The 22255-nt window shown below is 36.8% G+C and overlaps 5 protein-coding genes and 2 long non-coding RNA genes across 13 annotated transcripts; 3 read left to right on the top strand and 4 right to left on the bottom strand.

Moving 5' to 3' along the window:
* Positions 135-12773, top strand: LOC109342187. Of its 2 annotated transcripts, XM_019580244.1 has the most exons (5): positions 135-1443; positions 1549-1754; positions 2454-2677; positions 3428-3655; positions 11554-12773. In XM_019580244.1, the coding sequence occupies exons 1-5, from the start codon at positions 189-191 to the stop codon at positions 12056-12058; spliced, it is 2418 nt and encodes an 805-aa protein (XP_019435789.1). In that variant the 5' UTR covers positions 135-188; the 3' UTR covers positions 12059-12773. The 2 variants fall into 2 exon arrangements, with proteins under 2 accessions (XP_019435789.1, XP_019435788.1); XM_019580243.1 differs by lacking the exon at positions 11554-12773 and having other exon boundaries at positions 3428-4875.
* Positions 4879-5182, bottom strand: LOC109342192. Its single transcript, XR_002107036.1, has 2 exons — positions 4998-5182; positions 4879-4966 (listed from the first exon to the last, which is right to left on the bottom strand). It is a non-coding gene; the product is annotated as an uncharacterized LOC109342192 (long non-coding RNA).
* Positions 5664-9539, top strand: LOC109342189 (probable serine/threonine-protein kinase At4g35230). 2 transcript variants are annotated; one of them, XM_019580247.1, is made up of 6 exons: positions 5664-6453; positions 6596-6681; positions 6781-6969; positions 8241-8405; positions 8489-8602; positions 9046-9539. In XM_019580247.1, exons 1-6 carry the CDS (start codon positions 5763-5765, stop codon positions 9298-9300), a joined length of 1500 nt encoding a protein of 499 aa, XP_019435792.1. In that variant the 5' UTR covers positions 5664-5762; the 3' UTR covers positions 9301-9539. The 2 variants fall into 2 exon arrangements, with proteins under 2 accessions (XP_019435792.1, XP_019435791.1); XM_019580246.1 differs by having other exon boundaries at positions 5763-6507.
* Positions 9947-11374, bottom strand: LOC109342190. 2 transcript variants are annotated; one of them, XM_019580248.1, is made up of 4 exons: positions 11274-11374; positions 11023-11113; positions 10393-10472; positions 9947-10292 (listed from the first exon to the last, which is right to left on the bottom strand). In XM_019580248.1, exons 1-4 carry the CDS (start codon positions 11355-11357, stop codon positions 10137-10139), a joined length of 411 nt encoding a protein of 136 aa, XP_019435793.1. In that variant the 5' UTR covers positions 11358-11374; the 3' UTR covers positions 9947-10136. The 2 variants fall into 2 exon arrangements, with proteins under 2 accessions (XP_019435793.1, XP_019435794.1); XM_019580249.1 differs by having other exon boundaries at positions 9947-10276.
* Positions 12777-13080, bottom strand: LOC109342193. Its single transcript, XR_002107037.1, has 2 exons — positions 12896-13080; positions 12777-12864 (listed from the first exon to the last, which is right to left on the bottom strand). It is a non-coding gene; the product is annotated as an uncharacterized LOC109342193 (long non-coding RNA).
* LOC109342184 (probable serine/threonine-protein kinase At4g35230) lies at positions 13561-17437 on the top strand. 2 transcript variants are annotated; one of them, XM_019580241.1, is made up of 6 exons: positions 13561-14351; positions 14494-14579; positions 14679-14867; positions 16139-16303; positions 16387-16500; positions 16944-17437. In XM_019580241.1, exons 1-6 carry the CDS (start codon positions 13661-13663, stop codon positions 17196-17198), a joined length of 1500 nt encoding a protein of 499 aa, XP_019435786.1. In that variant the 5' UTR covers positions 13561-13660; the 3' UTR covers positions 17199-17437. The 2 variants fall into 2 exon arrangements, with proteins under 2 accessions (XP_019435786.1, XP_019435785.1); XM_019580240.1 differs by having other exon boundaries at positions 13661-14405.
* LOC109342180 lies at positions 17845-22249 on the bottom strand. Of its 3 annotated transcripts, none has more exons than XM_019580235.1 (8): positions 21928-22249; positions 21153-21626; positions 20817-21012; positions 19969-20272; positions 18974-19046; positions 18723-18813; positions 18291-18370; positions 17845-18174 (listed from the first exon to the last, which is right to left on the bottom strand). In XM_019580235.1, the coding sequence occupies exons 1-8, from the start codon at positions 21994-21996 to the stop codon at positions 18133-18135; spliced, it is 1329 nt and encodes a 442-aa protein (XP_019435780.1). In that variant the 5' UTR covers positions 21997-22249; the 3' UTR covers positions 17845-18132. The 3 variants fall into 3 exon arrangements, with proteins under 3 accessions (XP_019435780.1, XP_019435778.1, XP_019435779.1); XM_019580233.1 differs by having other exon boundaries at positions 17845-18190; positions 21928-22244; XM_019580234.1 differs by having other exon boundaries at positions 17845-18190; positions 20841-21012; positions 21928-22175.

Genomic DNA, 22255 nt, shown 5'->3' with positions numbered 1-22255 from the left:
TGATTAGTAATAGGACGGAAACGGACGAGGAAGTCCGTGCTGGCAAAAGATTCCTTTACTTTACCTTACCATACTTGATATATTTATTTAGTTATTTATTTATTAGTCTCTACTATTATTTGTTATCTGTGAAGGAAGGAAGAAAGGAAGAAAGGAAGAGAAACCCTAAAAAAGAAAAGAGATAAAAAATGGGGTGTGGAAGTTCAAAGGTAGATGATCTAGCAGCAGTAGGAGTATGTCGTGAGAGATGCAGTTTCTTAGATGAAGCTATTCATCAAAGGTATTCTCTCTCTGCTGCTCACTTCTCTTACTTCAATTCTCTCAAATCTATTGGTCATTCTTTACACCTTTTTATCCAACAATCCTTTTCTGATTTCGATTTCACTTCTCCTCTTTCTTCTCCTTCTCCTTCTCCTCCTCTTAAGACTAAGCAACTTCCTTCTCCTCATCACTCAGATCATTCTGATGATGATGATGATGATGATGATGATGCTGCCTCTCACCTTCATTTCCATTCTGATGATGATGAATCAATTGATGATGATGAATTCCATTCTCATCTTCATAACGATAATAATAATAATAATAATAATAACAATAATCATCACCTCTCCTTTCCATCCCCACCTACTTCGTACATCAATTACATGAAGAAACAACCAACTCCTTCAATTGTCTATCAACAAACACCTATTAATCCAGACACTGTTTATATGGGTGATTCTTCTTCTTCTTCTTCTTACTACCCTAATTACCCTTATCCTCCTCCTTCCTCTTCTTCTTCTTATTACTCCCACCCCACACCCCCTCCTCTCTATGGATCTCCCTCATCCTCCTCCTCCAAGCCTCCACCTCCTCCTCCTTCACCGCCTAGGCCCTCCCCTTGGGATTTCCTTAACTTCTTCAACACCGACAACACCAACTACTATTCCCAATACAACACACCTAGCAGAGACTCCAGGGAGGTCAGAGAAGATGAAGGTATCCCCGATTTGGAAGATGAAGATTACCACCAACACCAACACCCATTCCTCAACCAACCCCGCACCGACCACAAACCCCGTCACCCTCCCCTTCCTACCACCTCACCCAATCACAATCAACAACAGCAGCAGCAGCAGCATAACAAGAAGGCAGAGGCGGCAGCCACCATGGTGGAGGACGAGGGTCACATTGAGGATGATGATGATGATGATGATGATGATGAAGAAGAAGAAGGGGTGGAATATGAGGTGCATGTGGTGGACAAGAAAGTGGTTCAACAAAATGACAACACTTCCTCTTCTAATAAACACCCTGCTGCTGGTAATAGGGATCCTTTAGAGGTTGCCAAACAGATTGAGCTTCACTTTCAGAGGGCCTCTGACTCTGGTTCCCAAGTTGCCAAGATCCTCGAAGTTGGAAAGCTTCCTTATCATCCAAAACACACAGGACCTTATCAAGGTTACCTACCTATACCTATTCACACTTACTTTTCTATTTATGCTTCAATTTACATGCTATTTTGCTACTCACTTCAAATTATATATACTGGCCTCTATCATGCAGCATCTTCCAAAATATTACACGCGGTTGCTCCCTCATTGTCCCTGGTCTCTTCGCAACCTTCTACTTCTAAAAGTGCTGAGTCCACCGACCTTGCTGCTACCCCTACCTTAGATTTTGACTTTGATCTAACTATGAGGTCACGCAATCTTTCTTCTACACTGCAGAAGCTTTACCTTTGGGAGAAGAAACTCTACAATGAAGTCAAGGTATGTCACATATGTAATACCTATAATAAATTCCCAATGTTTTGCCTTTGCTTTCACTTTCAACGCATTCAGTTGTTCACCTTTGCCACATTCACAATCCTAAAGAAAGATACCAAGGATTATCTTGCATTCAATTTTAACTGTGGAATTCTGTACAGATATATCTTGGCTGGAAGCATTCACTAGATCTTTTTATAACCCTTTTTAGAAGGGTTTAATATGTGATTGGTCCTTTAAGGATAATAAGAATTTGGCTAACGATCCCTTGTACTTACTTTTCAATGGTACAGCAGCCACACCACAACTGCTAAAAATTATTTTGATTACTATCATTTATTAAAATCTTCTCTAACAATTCGGAAAAAATCAACAACACAACTTCAATAATATGTCATTCTTTAAAGATTCTGAAGCAGCAAGATCATCACAAAGTTGGCAAACGACATTAATGTAGGAAATAATAATAAAAACCACATGTCACACACCTCCTAATTGGTTTAAATTAAGAAAACTATAATCTAATCTAATCATTATTGTCAATTTTGGCAACACTTTCACTTCTTGTAACATATAATCTAAACATTATTATCGATTTTGTGCGAAATCAACTGGTGATTGATTTTTTATGCCATAAATGCTGCCTTGTTTACCAATATTTATATGTTTGCACAGTTTTTTCATTGCTTCTGTTTTCTGCAGGCAGAGGAAAAGATGAGGATTTTACATGATAGGAAATGTCGCAAGCTGAAGCGTATGGACGAAAGGGGTGCTGATTTTCACAAAGTTGATTCAACTCGAGCTCTCATTAGGAGTCTGTCCACGAAAATAAGAATGGCAATTCAGGTTGTTGATAGGATTTCTATGACAATAAATAAGATAAGGGATGAAGAACTGTGGCCCCAGCTGAAGGAATTAATCCAGGGGTACGTGAAGTTAAGAACTTCTGGTCTTGTTATTTATGCAGGTTCTATCTCTCTGTTCCTGACAGGCAATATGTCACTGTCCCTTTTTTCCCAAGTATTTGGAAAAGGAGGTCAGATTAAGTCATGTGCCTTCTCTACAAACTTTGACTTGACATCATTGCAATTTCAGATACTTGCCTATTATCACTGAGATGATATTATATGACATTGTATTAGTGTACAGAACATGTATGTAGCAATTAGCTGTTATTAGTAACTTTTCTGCAATCACAGTAAAATCCCTTACACTGATCAAACTGATAGAGCTGTATGACATAGATTGATCTTTGTAGCTGACCCTGTCTAGAGTAGTGAGTAAGTGTTAAGGCTCAGTTCTTGTTTAGTAATGAGCCACTCATGTGTTTTCTGACCTGTGCAGTAGTACTTTCCGTTTTTAGCAGTTTGGATATGCCTCCCTATAGAACATCATAGAGTGTCCTAATAGACAATTACATAATCGTCAAGGTTCCATTCTGTAAGCATCATCTTCGTGCTTAATTGAGAACTGAGGCCATTAATTTATTTACCCTCTTAACTCAACTACTTAGACATATGTTGTCACGGGTTCTCAATCAATGCTCATTTTCTTATGTTTATATTATGCATGTGATATCCATACATATGCATAACGAACAGTGATTTTATCCTTAATTATTTGGTGCTAACATTCAGCACATATATGGTTATACTATATAATACACTTATTTTCAGGTTGACCAGAATGTGGAAATCCATGCTTGAGTGCCATCATTGTCAGTGTGAAGCAATTAAAGAAGCTAGGATTTTGGGGTCTGTTGGGTCCAGGAAGAAGGGTGGTGATAGTCATCTTATGGCTACGAAGCAGCTCGAACAAGAGCTTATCAATTGGACTTTCCAATTCTCTAGCTGGATAAGTGCCCAGAAAGGTTACGTTAGAGCATTGAATAATTGGCTACTGAAATGTCTCATGTATGAACCTGAAGAAACACCTGATGGCATAGTCCCCTTTTCTCCTGGTAGAATAGGTGCACCCCCGATATTTGTAATATGTAATCAGTGGTCCCAAGCTTTGGATAGAATATCTGAAAAGGAAGTTGTTGATTCCATGCATGTATTTACCATGAGTGTCCTTCAGGTATGGGAACAAGATAAGCTAGAAATGCACCGGCAGATGGTGGACAACAAGGATCTTGAGAGAAAGGTGAGAAATTTAGATAGAGATGACCAGAAGCTACAGAAGCAGATTCAGGCTTTAGAGCGGAAAGTGATTATGGCATCTGGGGAAGGTAAGGGTCTGTCGGTTTCTGAAAATATCATATATCAGAGCGACAAAAACAGTAGTCTACAAGCTAGCTTGCAGCGCATTTTCGAGGCCATGGAGAGATTTACTGACGAATCTGTGAGAGCTTATGATGAGTTGTTACAGCGGAGTGAAGAAGTAAGCGCCACCAGAGATCATGAATGAGTTCCATAGGGTGATTTACTTTGATGCAAGTTAGAACTATGTCTTCACCATTTGTCAAGAACACATTCTTGTTGATATCCTGCTACTAGATGATGATCTACAGGGTTCATGTGCCTTCTGAAAAGAGTTGAGCAAAAATGTTGTTACTCTATGCATTGGTGTTGGGATGGAACATGTCTGTTCAGATGCTAGGGTTGAGGTGTGGGCACGTGCCTATGTGGACTTATCTTGAGAATCTGTTTGGTTATGTCTGCATAGACACATGTCTGTACAAGTTTTACTCAGAGAATGTGTGCCTAGCAATACAAAACTACAAGGGAAGTTGTGCGGACTAAACCAACCATACCAAAGTTTTTGATGTATGTCACTGGTGTGCTGGGTTAAGGACAGATCTTCCTTTCTACATTAGAAAATATAAGTACATGTTTGAACGAAGGAGGGAGTTGGAGGTACATAACATAACCCTGAGCAAGTTTTTGTGATGATGAAAGGGTAGTGCTCAAACTGAAATAGTAAAATGAGCATACAAATGGGAGAAAGAAACATAGATAGCTGGCAGGCTTATGGTATATTGGATTCTGAGTGATGCCTTCATGTATAAAGTTATGTCCTTGTCATAAAATATTCCTTTTTTAAGTTTAATTATTGTACAGAGACTACCATGTGTGACATTGGGCAAGCATAATGAAATGCAAGTAGAATAAATTATGTTTTTTTGATAGGCCATTTGGGATTTTCCCCCTCATAGGTGAAGAGAGAGACATTGGATCTTTAAATGGAAAGAGAAGGATGCCTAATTCTAACGCCTACAAGTTATCAAATATCAAAATTCCACACACAAATAAGTGGAATACATTGAGAAATGCACACATTGATATATAAACTTGTTTCATATACCTTGTGTCTCCCACTCCCTGCTTATGTTTGCCTTTTTTTAATCGTGTATTGTTTCACTTGATATTGATTTTAGTTAATTTCTTCTTGAAGAATCCAAGGACTATATATATATATATATATGGTGACTATTTGATATCATTTAATCATGTCTCAAATTAATATTCAAAAGTATCCAAAACAACTTAGAAACCTTGTGAGAGCAAGTTGTACAAGAGCAGCAAAAATTTTGAATGAGGAATGAGAAGATTATGATAAGCAAGTAGGAAGAGCAAGGAGGGATAATTTATTCTTTTATCATTGAAAATGAGTTATGAAATATGGTTCTTTTGAAATGAAAATGGAAAATATTGAATTAAATTTAAATGTATTTATGAAGTGGAGAGTTTAAAGAAAGAGGAAAGTATGTAATAATCAGAGTTTTTAAAGATGATTTTGGGATATATAAAATGACTGACTGTGTTCTTTATTATTATAATATTATATAAAAAAGGAAATAGAAGTAGGAAGAGGAGGAAGATTGGTAAAAATGGTAAGTAAAGAGTAAATAGTGAAAAGAAGAAGGGAATAGGGAAGACATGATGAAAGCAATGTAAATGTTATTATTATTTGAGAGAATAGAAAAGAATAGAAAAGAATAGAATTGAAGAGAAAGAGAAAGAGAAAGAGAATTGAAGAGAAGAGAAGAGAAGAGAATAGGCATCAATCATGGGTTGTTGCCAATCATCAGTGAGAGAGAAAAGTGAAGAAAAAGAAGGAAATCAACAACAACAGCAACAACAACAACCCTATCATCTCACTTCTTCAATCTCTCAACCACCAATTCCACACACAGATTCATCTTCAACTCCTCCTCCTATTCCTCCTCTTGGCTTTGATGGTTTTGATGGTTTCTCAGAGTTCTCCTTATCTGACCTTAAAGCAGCTACGAACAATTTCAGTTCAGAATTGATAGTATCAGAGAGTGGAGAGAAAGCACCTAACCTTGTATACAAAGGAAGATTAGTGAGTAACCGTGAGTGGATAGCAGTGAAGAAGTTCAGCAAAGGAGCATGGCCAGATCCAAAACAATTCGTTGAAGAAGCATCAGGTGTTGCTAAATTACGCCATCCAAGGCTTGCTAATTTGATTGGTTACTGTTGTGATGGTGATCATAGACTTCTTGTTGCTCAGTTTATGCCTAATGACACTCTCGCTAAACATCTCTTTCATTGGGAACATCAAACCCTTGAATGGGCAATGCGATTGAGAGTAGCTCTCTATATTGCTCAAGCTTTGAATTATTGCACTTCTCAAGGAAGACCTTTATACCATGATTTGAATGCTTATCGTGTTCTCTTTGATCAACAAGGTGATCCTCGTCTCTCTTGCTTTGGTTTAATGAAGAATAGCAGGGATGGTAAAAGTTATAGCACTAATCTTGCTTATACTCCTCCTGAATATTTACGAAATGGTAAGTAACCCTTCTTTATTCATTCAATCTTATCATTAATCACAATTCTATACCATTCAATTCACTAATTAACTATCTTATCTTTCAGGAAGGGTCACCCCTGAAAGTGTCATTTACAGCTTTGGCACAGTTCTACTAGACCTCCTAAGCGGCAAGCACATCCCTCCGAGCCATGTATGTAACTAACTGCCTTACGAATAATACTTACATAAACTAAATTTCAATTAGTTTTCCTGACCGGTTCCATATGGACTCATTTTATTCTGCTTTCAGGCACTTGATATGATACAGGGAAAAAACAACATGCTGCTAATGGAGTCACATTTAGAGGGGAAGTTTTCTACGGAAGAGGCAACTGTAGTTGTTAATCTTGCCTCTAAGTGTTTGCAATATGAACCTAGGGAGCGCCCTGATACAAAGGAGTTGGTCACAACACTTGCGCCATTGCATACAAAACCTGAAGTATGGATTCCTCCTCTAACTCAATTATGGAACAGATTCTTTATTAAACCAGATATTGAAATTTTGTTGCCTGAACAGCCCTACTTACTATTATATTTCCACCTAAATAGTAATTAGCCTTTATGTTGGATGTTAAATTTCTTTGATGTCTAATATCCAAATTCTTTGGCTTCCAATATTAAATATTTGCTTCTTTAATTACACATTTCAACATGTAATATACTTGGTTGGGGTGCCATAGTTCGTTATCCTTCAAGTATAGCCAACTTGGTAACCTCGATCTTAGGCTGGGACATTTTTTTATAGTTTAAGGTCAAAATGTAGTTGAACCTGGGTGATTAGCACAAGTTCATCTTGACTCTGGTTTGGGTTTCATTAGGCCATGATCTTTACACTTGCTAGATTCTTTTGGGCAAGGAAATATATAGATTGCCAAATATAGAGATTCAGAATGCCACATTTTCTTTGGTCTACACCATCTAATCCTAACAAGAAGGTCCTGCTGAAAAATTTCAAATACAGTAGCTGGGCTCCTTGTAACATGCCTAAGAGTTCTCAAAATTCTCTTAATCCAAATATGATAAATTGTTGATACAATTGCTGCATATAGCACTAGTTTTTAAACTCTACTACATCAGGAAGAATGTAGATTGAAAGCTATCCATCGGTTAGATGCACTAGGAAACTGGGCACATTTAGTCCATTGCATTGTCAAGGTATCAAGTTCAGCAGATCAAGGGCATTGGAAGAATAGGTGCTGATGGTTTTTATTCTGATTGGAGCATAGGACACATTCTGGATTAGGAACTGAGAAGTTGAATATTTACATTCTGTCTTGTGTCATAAGCCTTTGTTTTAGAGCAAGCCGTGCTATAAACCAAGGCTCACCCATACAATTTTAGATTGGGAAGTCGAATCCAAATTTGTCTAAATTTGTCAAGATTGCGTATAAGGTTGCGTATATCAAGATTAGAAACAACTTCTTCGCATGTAAGGTTGTGTGTATCAAGATTGGGATGTGGCTAAAGAACTTCTTCCATGCTTTTTGTGTAATATTGTCAATTTGTAATGTGTGCAGCTCTTCATTGTCTTTCTCTCTGTAGCGTATATTTCTCCATGTAGATCAGCGATTTGAGGTATATATAGAGCTATTGCAATGCAAATATCTTCTCTTGATATAAAGCGCATTGTTGTTATATGACAATTTAAGTGCATCAATGGGATCAAAACAACAACACTTCTAGTTGATTATTATTATTATGCGTGCTCAGGTTCGTTCTCACATCATGCTTGGAATTCCAAAGCATGAGGAAGCTCCATCAATCCCACAACGTCCCCTTTCAGCAATGGGTGAGGCTTGTTCAAGAATGGACCTCACTGCAATACATCAGATCTTGGTTTCAACACATTACAGAGACGATGAAGGAACTAACGAGGTAACTAATGAGTGTAGTAGTTTTAATCTTTTCTACTCTTGGTTAGGTGCTATCCTCTAAGTTTTGAATTTGGATTGGTTCAGTTGTCATTCCAAGAGTGGACACAACAGATGAGAGATATGTTGGAGGCGAGGAAGCGTGGAGACTATGCATTCCGTGACAAGGATTTTAAGACAGCTATTGATAACTATTCCCAGGTGCAATTTAGCACTTATTAGGTGTCACTGTAAAAGCTTAGTTATGTTTTTAATCCTAGAAAATTGGTTTTTGTCCATTAAATTTTTTGTGACTGATTTCAGCCTTTAAATGCTCTAAACATTTAGTTTTTCTTTTTGCTGTCAATTAAGTGGTGAGTGATGACATATCAACACCAACACCCTGCATCAGCAATTAGCAAGACATGTGGCAGGTGGAGAGTTCATCTCATGTCATCTCTTAATTGACGGTGGGGACTAAAACCAAAAAAATTGGAACATTTAAGAGCAAAACCAGTCAAAAATAGTTTCAGGGACTAAAGTAAAAAAACTGAGTTGACTTTTGGGGAACAAAAACATATTTTATAAAGCCATTGTTAATGATTGTAGCTTAGCTTTGTTCATGTTGGTTATTTTGAGATGATTTTGCTGTGTTATTTGTGCAGTTTATCGATGTGGGAACTATGGTCTCCCCAACTGTTTTTGCAAGGCGCAGTCTCTGCTATCTGTTATGTGACCAACCAGATCCCGCACTTAGAGATGCAATGCAAGCGCAATGCGTTTATCCAGACTGGCCTACGGCTTTTTACATGCAATCAGTTGCGCTTGCAAAGCTGGACATGAACAAGGATGCAGCAGATATGTTAAATGAGGCAACCACATTGGAAGAGAAGAGGCAAAGAGGAGGCAGAGGATCATAGTTGTAGGCTTATTTGAGGTTGTCATGTTCTGTATAAAGGTTGCCTGACCTGGGAAGCAAAAACTAACGTTTGAATCTGAACTTTAAAATGTGTCGAGTAGATAGCACGTGCACTTTGTTTTACCAACTTATAGGAATCGCTCATAATTGAAAACTGTGCATATGCACTCTAAATTGGGAAGGAATACCAGTGCTTTTTAATTGTTAATGAAATTTGATTGTTTGATGAAATTATATAGATATGTTCAAACTCACTCATGCTTTGTATACTCGCTCACACAAGATTACAGATGGAGATAAATTATGTTTTTGAGACAGTAGTTTAGTTTTATGTATTAACAAAACTTATCCTTTTAAAACATGTATATAGAGTAACATTTTATAATGTTCCATAAAGGTAAAACAACACTAAAAGGGATTGTGATAATGGAAGATTGTTTCTCATTGGCACATCATTATAGATGGAAAGCGTAGTGGTAACCCATAGTTCATTTAAACACCAAAACCTACTTATTATATCTACATTGGGTGAGTGTTCTTGGTGAAGCAAAGTTGAAGAGTGTAGCACTTGCATTTGAGGCTTCAAAAAGGCCTTTCATTCGGCTTACACTTTGTATTTTGGGCTTCAAATGATTTCTTCAACAATATTTAGATAAATGTTGCGTTGATAGATGCTCAATCTTTTAATGTGTTTTAAATGTTGACAAAATTAAGTAAAATAATCAAAAGAACACAATTTCATAATTGGAGAAAACTGCTCTCAAACAGTTGTATCAACTACTGTCATTGATTTTGCTGTCTTTCTTGTTGTTCTTGTTGATGTTGACGATCCTGTTGTTATACATTATTATCACGGCGCTCTTCATTGGAAGCTTGAATCTCCCTACTTCCTTTCCATCTAATATATTCCATCAGCAGAGAATTCACGCTTATAGTTATCCCAAATCCAGTGAATGAGGAAAGTAGAACGGAGAGTACTGCATTAACATTAAGCTACAAGTAATAAATAAATAAAAACAAGTGTTAAAATATATGCGTTTTGCTTCCACTGCATTAACATGATGAAGTGAGGATATGAAGTATATGATCTTACAATAGTATAAAATACATGAGCAAACAGGATCAGAATTGCAAACTGGAAGCATGCATAAGCCCATATGTAACTCCTGTTCACTGCCACCAAAACATGTTCACATTTTAATTTTATTCAAACTTTAAGTTAAAGAGAAATCAATCTATGGCAGCATAAGATCAGGGCAACTCCAGAGTAAGACTACACACAATTTCCATTAAAAGAGGGTAATACTCTTCAACAATTTCCATTAAAAGAGGGTAATACTCTTCAACAATTTCCATTAAAAGAGGGTAATACTCTTCAACAATTTCCATTAAAAGAGGGTAATACTCTTCAACAATTTCCATTAAAAGAGGGTAATACTCTTCAACAATTTCCATTAAAAGAGGGTAATACTCTTCAACAATTTCCATTAAAAGAGGGTAATACTCTTCAACAATTTCCATTAAGCAATTAAGGTCATAATGAGATCTCATTGCTTCTGGTTGTAGGGAAAGCTTACATAATGTACAACATTTACAGGTCTACTAAGGCAGGAGAAAATAATTAGGACTTGGAACTGATGGAGGTGTTTATACAATCTAAGTGTTATCCTATTACAAATTTACAATACATTACGAGAGCGAAAGGAGAAAGGAAAAAGTTTACCCGTGGCCGACGCAACAATGGATGAAAGGAAACCTAAAACACAAGCGAAAGGTAATGATATGGCAAGAGCGCGGGGTCCCATATCTGTTACCTGGTAAGCTAGAAAACATTGTGTCAGACATACTTCCATATTGTACAAAACGGTTAAAAGAGGACAAAGGAAAATACAAAGAAAAGCATACAAAGAAAACTTGATGCAAGAAGCAGTTAGCCAGCTATCATAAACATCACATATACAAAGAAAAGCATACCAGTAGTTGCTCTAGAAAGCAAAAGTAAGCAAGCATGCTGACCAAGATGAGTACAGGTATATCCCGCCAGATCCTGTCATGCATCAAATAACAAGGATACGTTACAATTATAAAACTAGTGATTCACTGATGATTTGTCACATGTTTTTTAAACTTAACAAGGTGTTATCTAATGATGGATGTATGCATTGTTCAAATTCAGAACCAACTGCAAATTTATTCTTAGACAGCACAACAGCTATTAGCAAAGGGAGTGAGCATTGAATAATTGGCTACTGAAATGTCTCATGTATGAACCTGAAGAAACACCTGATGGCATAGTCCCCTTTTCTCCTGGTAGAATAGGTGCACCCCCGATATTTGTAATATGTAATCAGTGGTCCCAAGCTTTGGATAGAATATCTGAAAAGGAAGTTGTTGATTCCATGCATGTATTTACCATGAGTGTCCTTCAGGTATGGGAACAAGATAAGCTAGAAATGCACCGGCAGATGGTGGACAACAAGGATCTTGAGAGAAAGGTGAGAAATTTAGATAGAGATGACCAGAAGCTACAGAAGCAGATTCAGGCTTTAGAGCGGAAAGTGATTATGGCATCTGGGGAAGGTAAGGGTCTGTCGGTTTCTGAAAATATCATATATCAGAGCGACAAAAACAGTAGTCTACAAGCTAGCTTGCAGCGCATTTTCGAGGCCATGGAGAGATTTACTGACGAATCTGTGAGAGCTTATGATGAGTTGTTACAGCGGAGTGAAGAAGTAAGCGCCACCAGAGATCATGAATGAGTTCCATAGGGTGATTTACTTTGATGCAAGTTAGAACTATGTCTTCACCATTTGTCAAGAACACATTCTTGTTGATATCCTGCTACTAGATGATGATCTACAGGGTTCATGTGCCTTCTGAAAAGAGTTGAGCAAAAATGTTGTTACTCTATGCATTGGTGTTGGGATGGAACATGTCTGTTCAGATGCTAGGGTTGAGGTGTGGGCACGTGCCTATGTGGACTTATCTTGAGAATCTGTTTGGTTATGTCTGCATAGACACATGTCTGTACAAGTTTTACTCAGAGAATGTGTGCCTAGCAATACAAAACTACAAGGGAAGTTGTGCGGACTAAACCAACCATACCAAAGTTTTTGATGTATGTCACTGGTGTGCTGGGTTAAGGACAGATCTTCCTTTCTACATTAGAAAATATAAGTACATGTTTGAACGAAGGAGGGAGTTGGAGGTACATAACATAACCCTGAGCAAGTTTTTGTGATGATGAAAGGGTAGTGCTCAAACTGAAATAGTAAAATGAGCATACAAATGGGAGAAAGAAACATAGATAGCTGGCAGGCTTATGGTATATTGGATTCTGAGTGATGCCTTCATGTATAAAGTTATGTCCTTGTCATAAAATATTCCTTTTTTAAGTTTAATTATTGTACAGAGACTACCATGTGTGACATTGGGCAAGCATAATGAAATGCAAGTAGAATAAATTATGTTTTTTTGATAGGCCATTTGGGATTTTCCCCCTCATAGGTGAAGAGAGAGACATTGGATCTTTAAATGGAAAGAGAAGGATGCCTAATTCTAACGCCTACAAGTTATCAAATATCAAAATTCCACACACAAATAAGTGGAATACATTGAGAAATGCACACATTGATATATAAACTTGTTTCATATACCTTGTGTCTCCCACTCCCTGCTTATGTTTGCCTTTTTTTAATCGTGTATTGTTTCACTTGATATTGATTTTAGTTAATTTCTTCTTGAAGAATCCAAGGACTATATATATATATATATATGGTGACTATTTGATATCATTTAATCATGTCTCAAATTAATATTCAAAAGTATCCAAAACAACTTAGAAACCTTGTGAGAGCAAGTTGTACAAGAGCAGCAAAAATTTTGAATGAGGAATGAGAAGATTATGATAAGCAAGTAGGAAGAGCAAGGAGGGATAATTTATTCTTTTATCATTGAAAATGAGTTATGAAATATGGTTCTTTTGAAATGAAAATGGAAAATATTGAATTAAATTTAAATGTATTTATGAAGTGGAGAGTTTAAAGAAAGAGGAAAGTATGTAATAATCAGAGTTTTTAAAGATGATTTTGGGATATATAAAATGACTGACTGTGTTCTTTATTATTATAATATTATATAAAAAAGGAAATAGAAGTAGGAAGAGGAGGAAGATTGGTAAAAATGGTAAGTAAAGAGTAAATAGTGAAAAGAAGAAGGGAATAGGGAAGACATGATGAAAGCAATGTAAATGTTATTATTATTTGAGAGAATAGAAAAGAATAGAAAAGAATAGAATTGAAGAGAAAGAGAAAGAGAAAGAGAATTGAAGAGAAGAGAAGAGAAGAGAATAGGCATCAATCATGGGTTGTTGCCAATCATCAGTGAGAGAGAAAAGTGAAGAAAAAGAAGGAAATCAACAACAACAGCAACAACAACAACCCTATCATCTCACTTCTTCAATCTCTCAACCACCAATTCCACACACAGATTCATCTTCAACTCCTCCTCCTATTCCTCCTCTTGGCTTTGATGGTTTTGATGGTTTCTCAGAGTTCTCCTTATCTGACCTTAAAGCAGCTACGAACAATTTCAGTTCAGAATTGATAGTATCAGAGAGTGGAGAGAAAGCACCTAACCTTGTATACAAAGGAAGATTAGTGAGTAACCGTGAGTGGATAGCAGTGAAGAAGTTCAGCAAAGGAGCATGGCCAGATCCAAAACAATTCGTTGAAGAAGCATCAGGTGTTGCTAAATTACGCCATCCAAGGCTTGCTAATTTGATTGGTTACTGTTGTGATGGTGATCATAGACTTCTTGTTGCTCAGTTTATGCCTAATGACACTCTCGCTAAACATCTCTTTCATTGGGAACATCAAACCCTTGAATGGGCAATGCGATTGAGAGTAGCTCTCTATATTGCTCAAGCTTTGAATTATTGCACTTCTCAAGGAAGACCTTTATACCATGATTTGAATGCTTATCGTGTTCTCTTTGATCAACAAGGTGATCCTCGTCTCTCTTGCTTTGGTTTAATGAAGAATAGCAGGGATGGTAAAAGTTATAGCACTAATCTTGCTTATACTCCTCCTGAATATTTACGAAATGGTAAGTAACCCTTCTTTATTCATTCAATCTTATCATTAATCACAATTCTATACCATTCAATTCACTAATTAACTATCTTATCTTTCAGGAAGGGTCACCCCTGAAAGTGTCATTTACAGCTTTGGCACAGTTCTACTAGACCTCCTAAGCGGCAAGCACATCCCTCCGAGCCATGTATGTAACTAACTGCCTTACGAATAATACTTACATAAACTAAATTTCAATTAGTTTTCCTGACCGGTTCCATATGGACTCATTTTATTCTGCTTTCAGGCACTTGATATGATACAGGGAAAAAACAACATGCTGCTAATGGAGTCACATTTAGAGGGGAAGTTTTCTACGGAAGAGGCAACTGTAGTTGTTAATCTTGCCTCTAAGTGTTTGCAATATGAACCTAGGGAGCGCCCTGATACAAAGGAGTTGGTCACAACACTTGCGCCATTGCATACAAAACCTGAAGTATGGATTCCTCCTCTAACTCAATTATGGAACAGATTCTTTATTAAACCAGATATTGAAATTTTGTTGCCTGAACAGCCCTACTTACTATTATATTTCCACCTAAATAGTAATTAGCCTTTATGTTGGATGTTAAATTTCTTTGATGTCTAATATCCAAATTCTTTGGCTTCCAATATTAAATATTTGCTTCTTTAATTACACATTTCAACATGTAATATACTTGGTTGGGGTGCCATAGTTCGTTATCCTTCAAGTATAGCCAACTTGGTAACCTCGATCTTAGGCTGGGACATTTTTTTATAGTTTAAGGTCAAAATGTAGTTGAACCTGGGTGATTAGCACAAGTTCATCTTGACTCTGGTTTGGGTTTCATTAGGCCATGATCTTTACACTTGCTAGATTCTTTTGGGCAAGGAAATATATAGATTGCCAAATATAGAGATTCAGAATGCCACATTTTCTTTGGTCTACACCATCTAATCCTAACAAGAAGGTCCTGCTGAAAAATTTCAAATACAGTAGCTGGGCTCCTTGTAACATGCCTAAGAGTTCTCAAAATTCTCTTAATCCAAATATGATAAATTGTTGATACAATTGCTGCATATAGCACTAGTTTTTAAACTCTACTACATCAGGAAGAATGTAGATTGAAAGCTATCCATCGGTTAGATGCACTAGGAAACTGGGCACATTTAGTCCATTGCATTGTCAAGGTATCAAGTTCAGCAGATCAAGGGCATTGGAAGAATAGGTGCTGATGGTTTTTATTCTGATTGGAGCATAGGACACATTCTGGATTAGGAACTGAGAAGTTGAATATTTACATTCTGTCTTGTGTCATAAGCCTTTGTTTTAGAGCAAGCCGTGCTATAAACCAAGGCTCACCCATACAATTTTAGATTGGGAAGTCGAATCCAAATTTGTCTAAATTTGTCAAGATTGCGTATAAGGTTGCGTATATCAAGATTAGAAACAACTTCTTCGCATGTAAGGTTGTGTGTATCAAGATTGGGATGTGGCTAAAGAACTTCTTCCATGCTTTTTGTGTAATATTGTCAATTTGTAATGTGTGCAGCTCTTCATTGTCTTTCTCTCTGTAGCGTATATTTCTCCATGTAGATCAGCGATTTGAGGTATATATAGAGCTATTGCAATGCAAATATCTTCTCTTGATATAAAGCGCATTGTTGTTATATGACAATTTAAGTGCATCAATGGGATCAAAACAACAACACTTCTAGTTGATTATTATTATTATGCGTGCTCAGGTTCGTTCTCACATCATGCTTGGAATTCCAAAGCATGAGGAAGCTCCATCAATCCCACAACGTCCCCTTTCAGCAATGGGTGAGGCTTGTTCAAGAATGGACCTCACTGCAATACATCAGATCTTGGTTTCAACACATTACAGAGACGATGAAGGAACTAACGAGGTAACTAATGAGTGTAGTAGTTTTAATCTTTTCTACTCTTGGTTAGGTGCTATCCTCTAAGTTTTGAATTTGGATTGGTTCAGTTGTCATTCCAAGAGTGGACACAACAGATGAGAGATATGTTGGAGGCGAGGAAGCGTGGAGACTATGCATTCCGTGACAAGGATTTTAAGACAGCTATTGATAACTATTCCCAGGTGCAATTTAGCACTTATTAGGTGTCACTGTAAAAGCTTAGTTATGTTTTTAATCCTAGAAAATTGGTTTTTGTCCATTAAATTTTTTGTGACTGATTTCAGCCTTTAAATGCTCTAAACATTTAGTTTTTCTTTTTGCTGTCAATTAAGTGGTGAGTGATGACATATCAACACCAACACCCTGCATCAGCAATTAGCAAGACATGTGGCAGGTGGAGAGTTCATCTCATGTCATCTCTTAATTGACGGTGGGGACTAAAACCAAAAAAATTGGAACATTTAAGAGCAAAACCAGTCAAAAATAGTTTCAGGGACTAAAGTAAAAAAACTGAGTTGACTTTTGGGGAACAAAAACATATTTTATAAAGCCATTGTTAATGATTGTAGCTTAGCTTTGTTCATGTTGGTTATTTTGAGATGATTTTGCTGTGTTATTTGTGCAGTTTATCGATGTGGGAACTATGGTCTCCCCAACTGTTTTTGCAAGGCGCAGTCTCTGCTATCTGTTATGTGACCAACCAGATCCCGCACTTAGAGATGCAATGCAAGCGCAATGCGTTTATCCAGACTGGCCTACGGCTTTTTACATGCAATCAGTTGCGCTTGCAAAGCTGGACATGAACAAGGATGCAGCAGATATGTTAAATGAGGCAACCACATTGGAAGAGAAGAGGCAAAGAGGAGGCAGAGGATCATAGTTGTAGGCTTATTTGAGGTTGTCATGTTCTGTATAAAGGTTGCCTGACCTGGGAAGCAAAAACTAACGTTTGAATCTGAACTTTAAAATGTGTCGAGTAGATAGCACGTGCACTTTGTTTTACCAACTTATAGGAATCGCTCATAATTGAAAACTGTGCATATGCACTCTAAATTGGGAAGGAATACCAGTGCTTTTTAATTGTTAATGAAATTTGATTGTTTGATGAAATTATATAGATATGTTCAAACTCACTCATGCTTTGTATACTCGCTCACACAAGATTACAGATGGAGATAAATTATGTTTTTGAGACAGTAGTTTAGTTTTATGTATTAACAAAACTTATCCTTTTAAAACATGTATATAGAGTAACATTTTATAATGTTCCATAAAGGTAAAACAACACTAAAAGGGATTGTGATAATGGAAGATTGTTTCTCATTGGCACATCATTATAGATGGAAAGCGTAGTGGTAACCCATAGTTCATTTAAACACCAAAACCTACTTATTATATCTACATTGGGTGAGTGTTCTTGGTGAAGCAAAGTTGAAGAGTGTAGCACTTGCATTTGAGGCTTCAAAAAGGCCTTTCATTCGGCTTACACTTTGTATTTTGGGCTTCAAATGATTTCTTCAACAATATTTAGATAAATGTTGCGTTGATAGATGCTCAATCTTTTAATGTGTTTTAAATGTTGACAAAATTAAGTAAAATAATCAAAAGAACACAATTTCATAATTGGAGAAAACTGCTCTCAAACAGTTGTATCAACTACTGTCATTGATTTTGCTGTCTTTCTTGTTGTTCTTGTTGATGTTGACGATCCTGTTGTTATACATTATTATCACGGCGCTCTTCATTGGAAGCTTGAATCTCCCTACTTCCTTTCCATCTAATATATTCCATCAGCAGAGAATTCACGCTTATAGTTATCCCAAATCCAGTGAATGAGGAAAGTAGAACGGAGAGTACTGCATTAACATTAAGCTACAAGTAATAAATAAATAAAAACAAGTGTTAAAATATATGCGTTTTGCTTCCACTGCATTAACATGATGAAGTGAGGATATGAAGTATATGATCTTACAATAGTATAAAATACATGAGCAAACAGGATCAGAATTGCAAACTGGAAGCATGCATAAGCCCATATGTAACTCCTGTTCACTGCCACCAAAACATGTTCACATTTTAATTTTATTCAAACTTTAAGTTAAAGAGAAATCAATCTATGGCAGCATAAGATCAGGGCAACTCCAGAGTAAGACTACACACAATTTCCATTAAAAGAGGGTAATACTCTTCAACAATTTCCATTAAGCAATTAAGGTCATAATGAGATCTCATTGCTTCTGGTTGTAGGGAAAGCTTACATAATGTACAACATTTACAGGTCTACTAAGGCAGGAGAAAATAATTAGGACTTGGAACTGATGGAGGTGTTTATACAATCTAAGTGTTATCCTATTACAAATTTACAATACATTACGAGAGCGAAAGGAGAAAGGAAAAAGTTTACCCGTGGCCGACGCAACAATGGATGAAAGGAAACCTAAAACACAAGCGAAAGGTAATGATATGGCAAGAGCGCGGGGTCCCATATCTGTTACCTGGTAAGCTAGAAAACATTGTGTCAGACATACTTCCATATTGTACAAAACGGTTAAAAGAGGACAAAGGAAAATACAAAGAAAAGCATACAAAGAAAACTTGATGCAAGAAGCAGTTAGCCAGCTATCATAAACATCACATATACAAAGAAAAGCATACCAGTAGTTGCTCTAGAAAGCAAAAGTAAGCAAGCATGCTGACCAAGATGAGTACAGGTATATCCCGCCAGATCCTGTCATGCATCAAATAACAAGGATACGTTACAATTATAAAACTAGTGATTCACTGATGATTTGTCACATGTTTTTTAAACTTAACAAGGTGTTATCTAATGATGGATGTATGCATTGTTCAAATTCAGAACCAACTGCAAATTTATTCTTAGACAGCACAACAGCTATTAGCAAAGGGAGTACGCTTTTTGGTGTGTTTGGTGAATTTTGGATTCCCTCATAGTATCTAGCCTCTAGAGAAGGGTCTCTTGATTAACTTCAAAAGTTTTGGCAGGAGCATGGAGGGCAAAATTTTAAGCCATTTTGCTTACATGCTGTCAGGTTGTGTCTTTGGTGGACGCTATGCTTGGATATTTTAGAGTAAATCCCATTTCTTAGTCTTGAAATGGGATATGATTTTTCACGGCATCTTATTGGAGCTCAGCACATAGAATGTACAAGGGAATTTCTTTTATGCATAGACAAAAGGATAGGACAGCTCTTTTTTAGCAATGTTTCATATACCTTTTCTGCTGTTAAGTGTATGGAGAATATCTAATCCTTTTTTCTTTAGATTCTTCTTTTTTTTATTTACAAAATGGATCCCAAACAATACCAAGAACACATCTTACTGCCACATACTCATATGTGCATATAAAGTTAACTGAAGCTGCAGCTTATTAAACCTAGCAAACCCTAAACAATTATGATCTACCAAAACCTATGCAATACGACAACCAGCTCCAATAGCAAAGATAAACCAAAATAATGAGATACACTGGCCTTAAACCTAATAAGTTCAAGAAAAGCTCAAAATCTGGTTCACAAGGCCTATCAAATTAACATGACTAGAACTTTTTACGTCTCTTGTCAGTCAGTTTAACAGGGACTTGATCACCAAAAATGACTACCATCGTAGCAAGCTGAAACAATTGAACTTGCCTGTAATAATTTGTGTTTCCCTGTTGTGACAGCTGCGCAAATGATGGCTGCCTAGCAGAATTTTGAGGATTATAAATTTTCAACAGCGTAACTGGAAGGTTTTGGACATCCTGCTTGCAGACATCACAGGTCCTATTTCCTTTAATACTAAACCACTTCACTGCACAGTCTTTGTGAGCAAGTGCAAGATCACCTTTGCAACTGCACTCCATCTTAAGAGTATTACCTCCTTCTCCAAGCTCCACCCAACAAATCCTACAAACTGCTTCTTCCTCTGGTATATCCTCGGTGGTATCTTCAATGGCTGTAAAGAGAGAAAAAAGTAAAAAAAAACACAAACGAAGAGGACGGCAGATTTAAGAATATGATTAACAAGCTAACCGAGGACGGTCAGAATAGTATATGGATCAAAAATAAATTATTCATGCAGATGAAAATCTCTATCGCATAGGAAACGTGGTTCTAATAAAATATCAAGCAATGTTAACTACATTGGAAAAGACAGTCCAAAGTTAAAAACCCTAAAATCAAAATTGCAGTTGGTAGAGCTGTGGGACATAAAGTGTGAGCAACTGGGTTCAAAGCCCGTTCACTGCACAATTTCCCCCTCCTATTGGCAATGGAATGAAAAGGTTTTAAACACTCTATAGAGTGCTCAACAAAAATGAGAGACAGATTTTAGTTTACATCGCCTACAGTCCTATGTATTTCATTTCCTCTGCGGAGCCTAACAAACAAACAAAGCATTTTTTGGTTCTGTCCGCAATATGTAGTAGTTGTTGCTTGCTAAAATAACTGAATGTTTCCCGATGAAGAAATTTAAAGAGACGCCTAGAAGAAAACTGTACATTCTGTATACTTTGAAGAATTACCAATCTCCGAAACTGAAGCATCGTCATTTGAAGTTCCCTCAACAGTTTCAAGATGTGCTCTAACTGAAATTACACGAATCAAGCACCTAGAATCTGTTCGCCTTACATTAGTAGATTTTCCATTAACCGGAACTGAAAATGATCGAGTCATATGGTGCATAACTTCCATTATCTATACAAAAAGGAAATATTCATTATTGCAGCATATTTGAAGTATCATATTCAATTTCTCGTATAAATTGAAATAAATAAATGGAAATTCACACATCAAAGTAGTTTTGAGGCAAGAACAAAGAATGAATGGAATCATACCCTTGAACCAGAACCAGAGTCTGGTTGCCTTCCATGTGCATCCTCTGCAGCTGAAGTTGTAATTGGAGTAACTGGTACTGAGTGTGCAGCTTTTGTTGAGGAAGAGAAGAAAACCTTATTATTAAGAGACAGGGACCTTGAAGTTGAAGGCTTATCCAAAGGAGCATGGGATGGGGAGGTATCAGGAAGGATAAGAAGTGTTCTTTCAGTATCCCCGACCCCGGTGCAAGTTTTAGCCCTGAAGATCCTCTGAGGAAGTGAGGTTTTGATGGAAGTCCTGAATTTGGCTGAACTTGGCCTTGGAGGAAGTCCCCTTGTAGAAGCAGGAGTTGAGAGTGTAGGACCATCGGTGTTTGCAAAAGAAGATAATGCGGTATCTAGTGACCATGGTGGTATTTGCAGAGAGGATAGTGCAGGTCTTCTTGACTGAGGAATCAAGGTGGTGTTGTCACCTTTTTCATTCCCAATACACGGCTACATTACAAAACCATCAAAAGTACAAAGGTGAGAAATGAGACAATTACTTTAGGCTATCAACTCCATATGACTAGAGATGTGGATAGTTAGGGTTACTAATACATTAGGAAATAGCAAAGAGTGATTGGTAAAGGAAGAATATCATGATTAATTATAATTATATTCACAAGTAGATGGTTGGAGTAGCTCTCAGAATAGAATGAGACATGTGTTGTAAGCAATATATGATATAGTATATGATATAGTATTATGAAACACAGATCCAAGGCAATGAAAAGAATTGAAAGTAAGTCATTACCTGAGGCTGAGGAGGAACAGGATCAGACACAGAATCACTTTGAATTTGAAGCTCAGCTTTGTTTTCCATCAACAAGTAATAGAGAGAGAAAGAGAGAGAGAGAGATGTTTCTGATTAATAATATGAGGAAGGAACTATTATATGCCTAAACAACACATTATATTATAATAAGAAAAAGGTTAAAGGGATGAATATGATGATGATGATGGTGGAAACAACTACAACTACAACTACACCTACAACTAGAATGCTTTTCCTTTTGACATATTTGAGATAATATTAATAGTTAATAGTTGAAACAGTAGTTTAGTGTGGTTTGATGATTATT

Source organism: Lupinus angustifolius, chromosome LG02 (genome assembly GCF_001865875.1).
Source record: "Lupinus angustifolius cultivar Tanjil chromosome LG02, LupAngTanjil_v1.0, whole genome shotgun sequence".
NCBI classification, from domain to species: Eukaryota; Viridiplantae; Streptophyta; class Magnoliopsida; order Fabales; family Fabaceae; genus Lupinus; species Lupinus angustifolius.
The sequence above is the reverse complement of the archived record's forward strand: the minus strand, read 5'-3'. Positions and strand labels throughout refer to the sequence as shown.

Coding starts and splice junctions, on each gene's coding strand:
- LOC109342190 (XM_019580248.1), bottom strand. CDS start 11,357: ATGCATGACAGGATCTGGCGGGATATACCTGTACTCATCTTGGTCAGC. Junction 10,473..11,022: donor CATTGTTGCGTCGGCCACGG/GTAAACTTTTTC, acceptor TTTTGGTGGCAG/TGAACAGGAGTTACATATGG. Junction 10,293..10,392: donor CTCATGTATTTTATACTATT/GTAAGATCATAT, acceptor TATTACTTGTAG/CTTAATGTTAATGCAGTACT.
- LOC109342180 (XM_019580233.1), bottom strand. CDS start 21,996: ATGGAAAACAAAGCTGAGCTTCAAATTCAAAGTGATTCTGTGTCTGAT. Junction 20,273..20,816: donor TTCTTCAAAGTATACAGAAT/GTACAGTTTTCT, acceptor CTCTCTTTACAG/CCATTGAAGATACCACCGAG. Junction 18,814..18,973: donor GCTTTCTAGAGCAACTACTG/GTATGCTTTTCT, acceptor CTAGCTTACCAG/GTAACAGATATGGGACCCCG.
- LOC109342187 (XM_019580244.1), top strand. CDS start 189: ATGGGGTGTGGAAGTTCAAAGGTAGATGATCTAGCAGCAGTAGGAGTA. Junction 1,444..1,548: donor ACACACAGGACCTTATCAAG/GTTACCTACCTA, acceptor TCTATCATGCAG/CATCTTCCAAAATATTACAC. Junction 1,755..2,453: donor AACTCTACAATGAAGTCAAG/GTATGTCACATA, acceptor TGTTTTCTGCAG/GCAGAGGAAAAGATGAGGAT.
- LOC109342189 (XM_019580246.1), top strand. CDS start 5,763: ATGGGTTGTTGCCAATCATCAGTGAGAGAGAAAAGTGAAGAAAAAGAA. Junction 6,508..6,595: donor TCCTGAATATTTACGAAATG/GTAAGTAACCCT, acceptor CTTATCTTTCAG/GAAGGGTCACCCCTGAAAGT. Junction 6,682..6,780: donor AGCACATCCCTCCGAGCCAT/GTATGTAACTAA, acceptor TTCTGCTTTCAG/GCACTTGATATGATACAGGG.
- LOC109342184 (XM_019580240.1), top strand. CDS start 13,661: ATGGGTTGTTGCCAATCATCAGTGAGAGAGAAAAGTGAAGAAAAAGAA. Junction 14,580..14,678: donor AGCACATCCCTCCGAGCCAT/GTATGTAACTAA, acceptor TTCTGCTTTCAG/GCACTTGATATGATACAGGG. Junction 16,304..16,386: donor ACGATGAAGGAACTAACGAG/GTAACTAATGAG, acceptor GGATTGGTTCAG/TTGTCATTCCAAGAGTGGAC.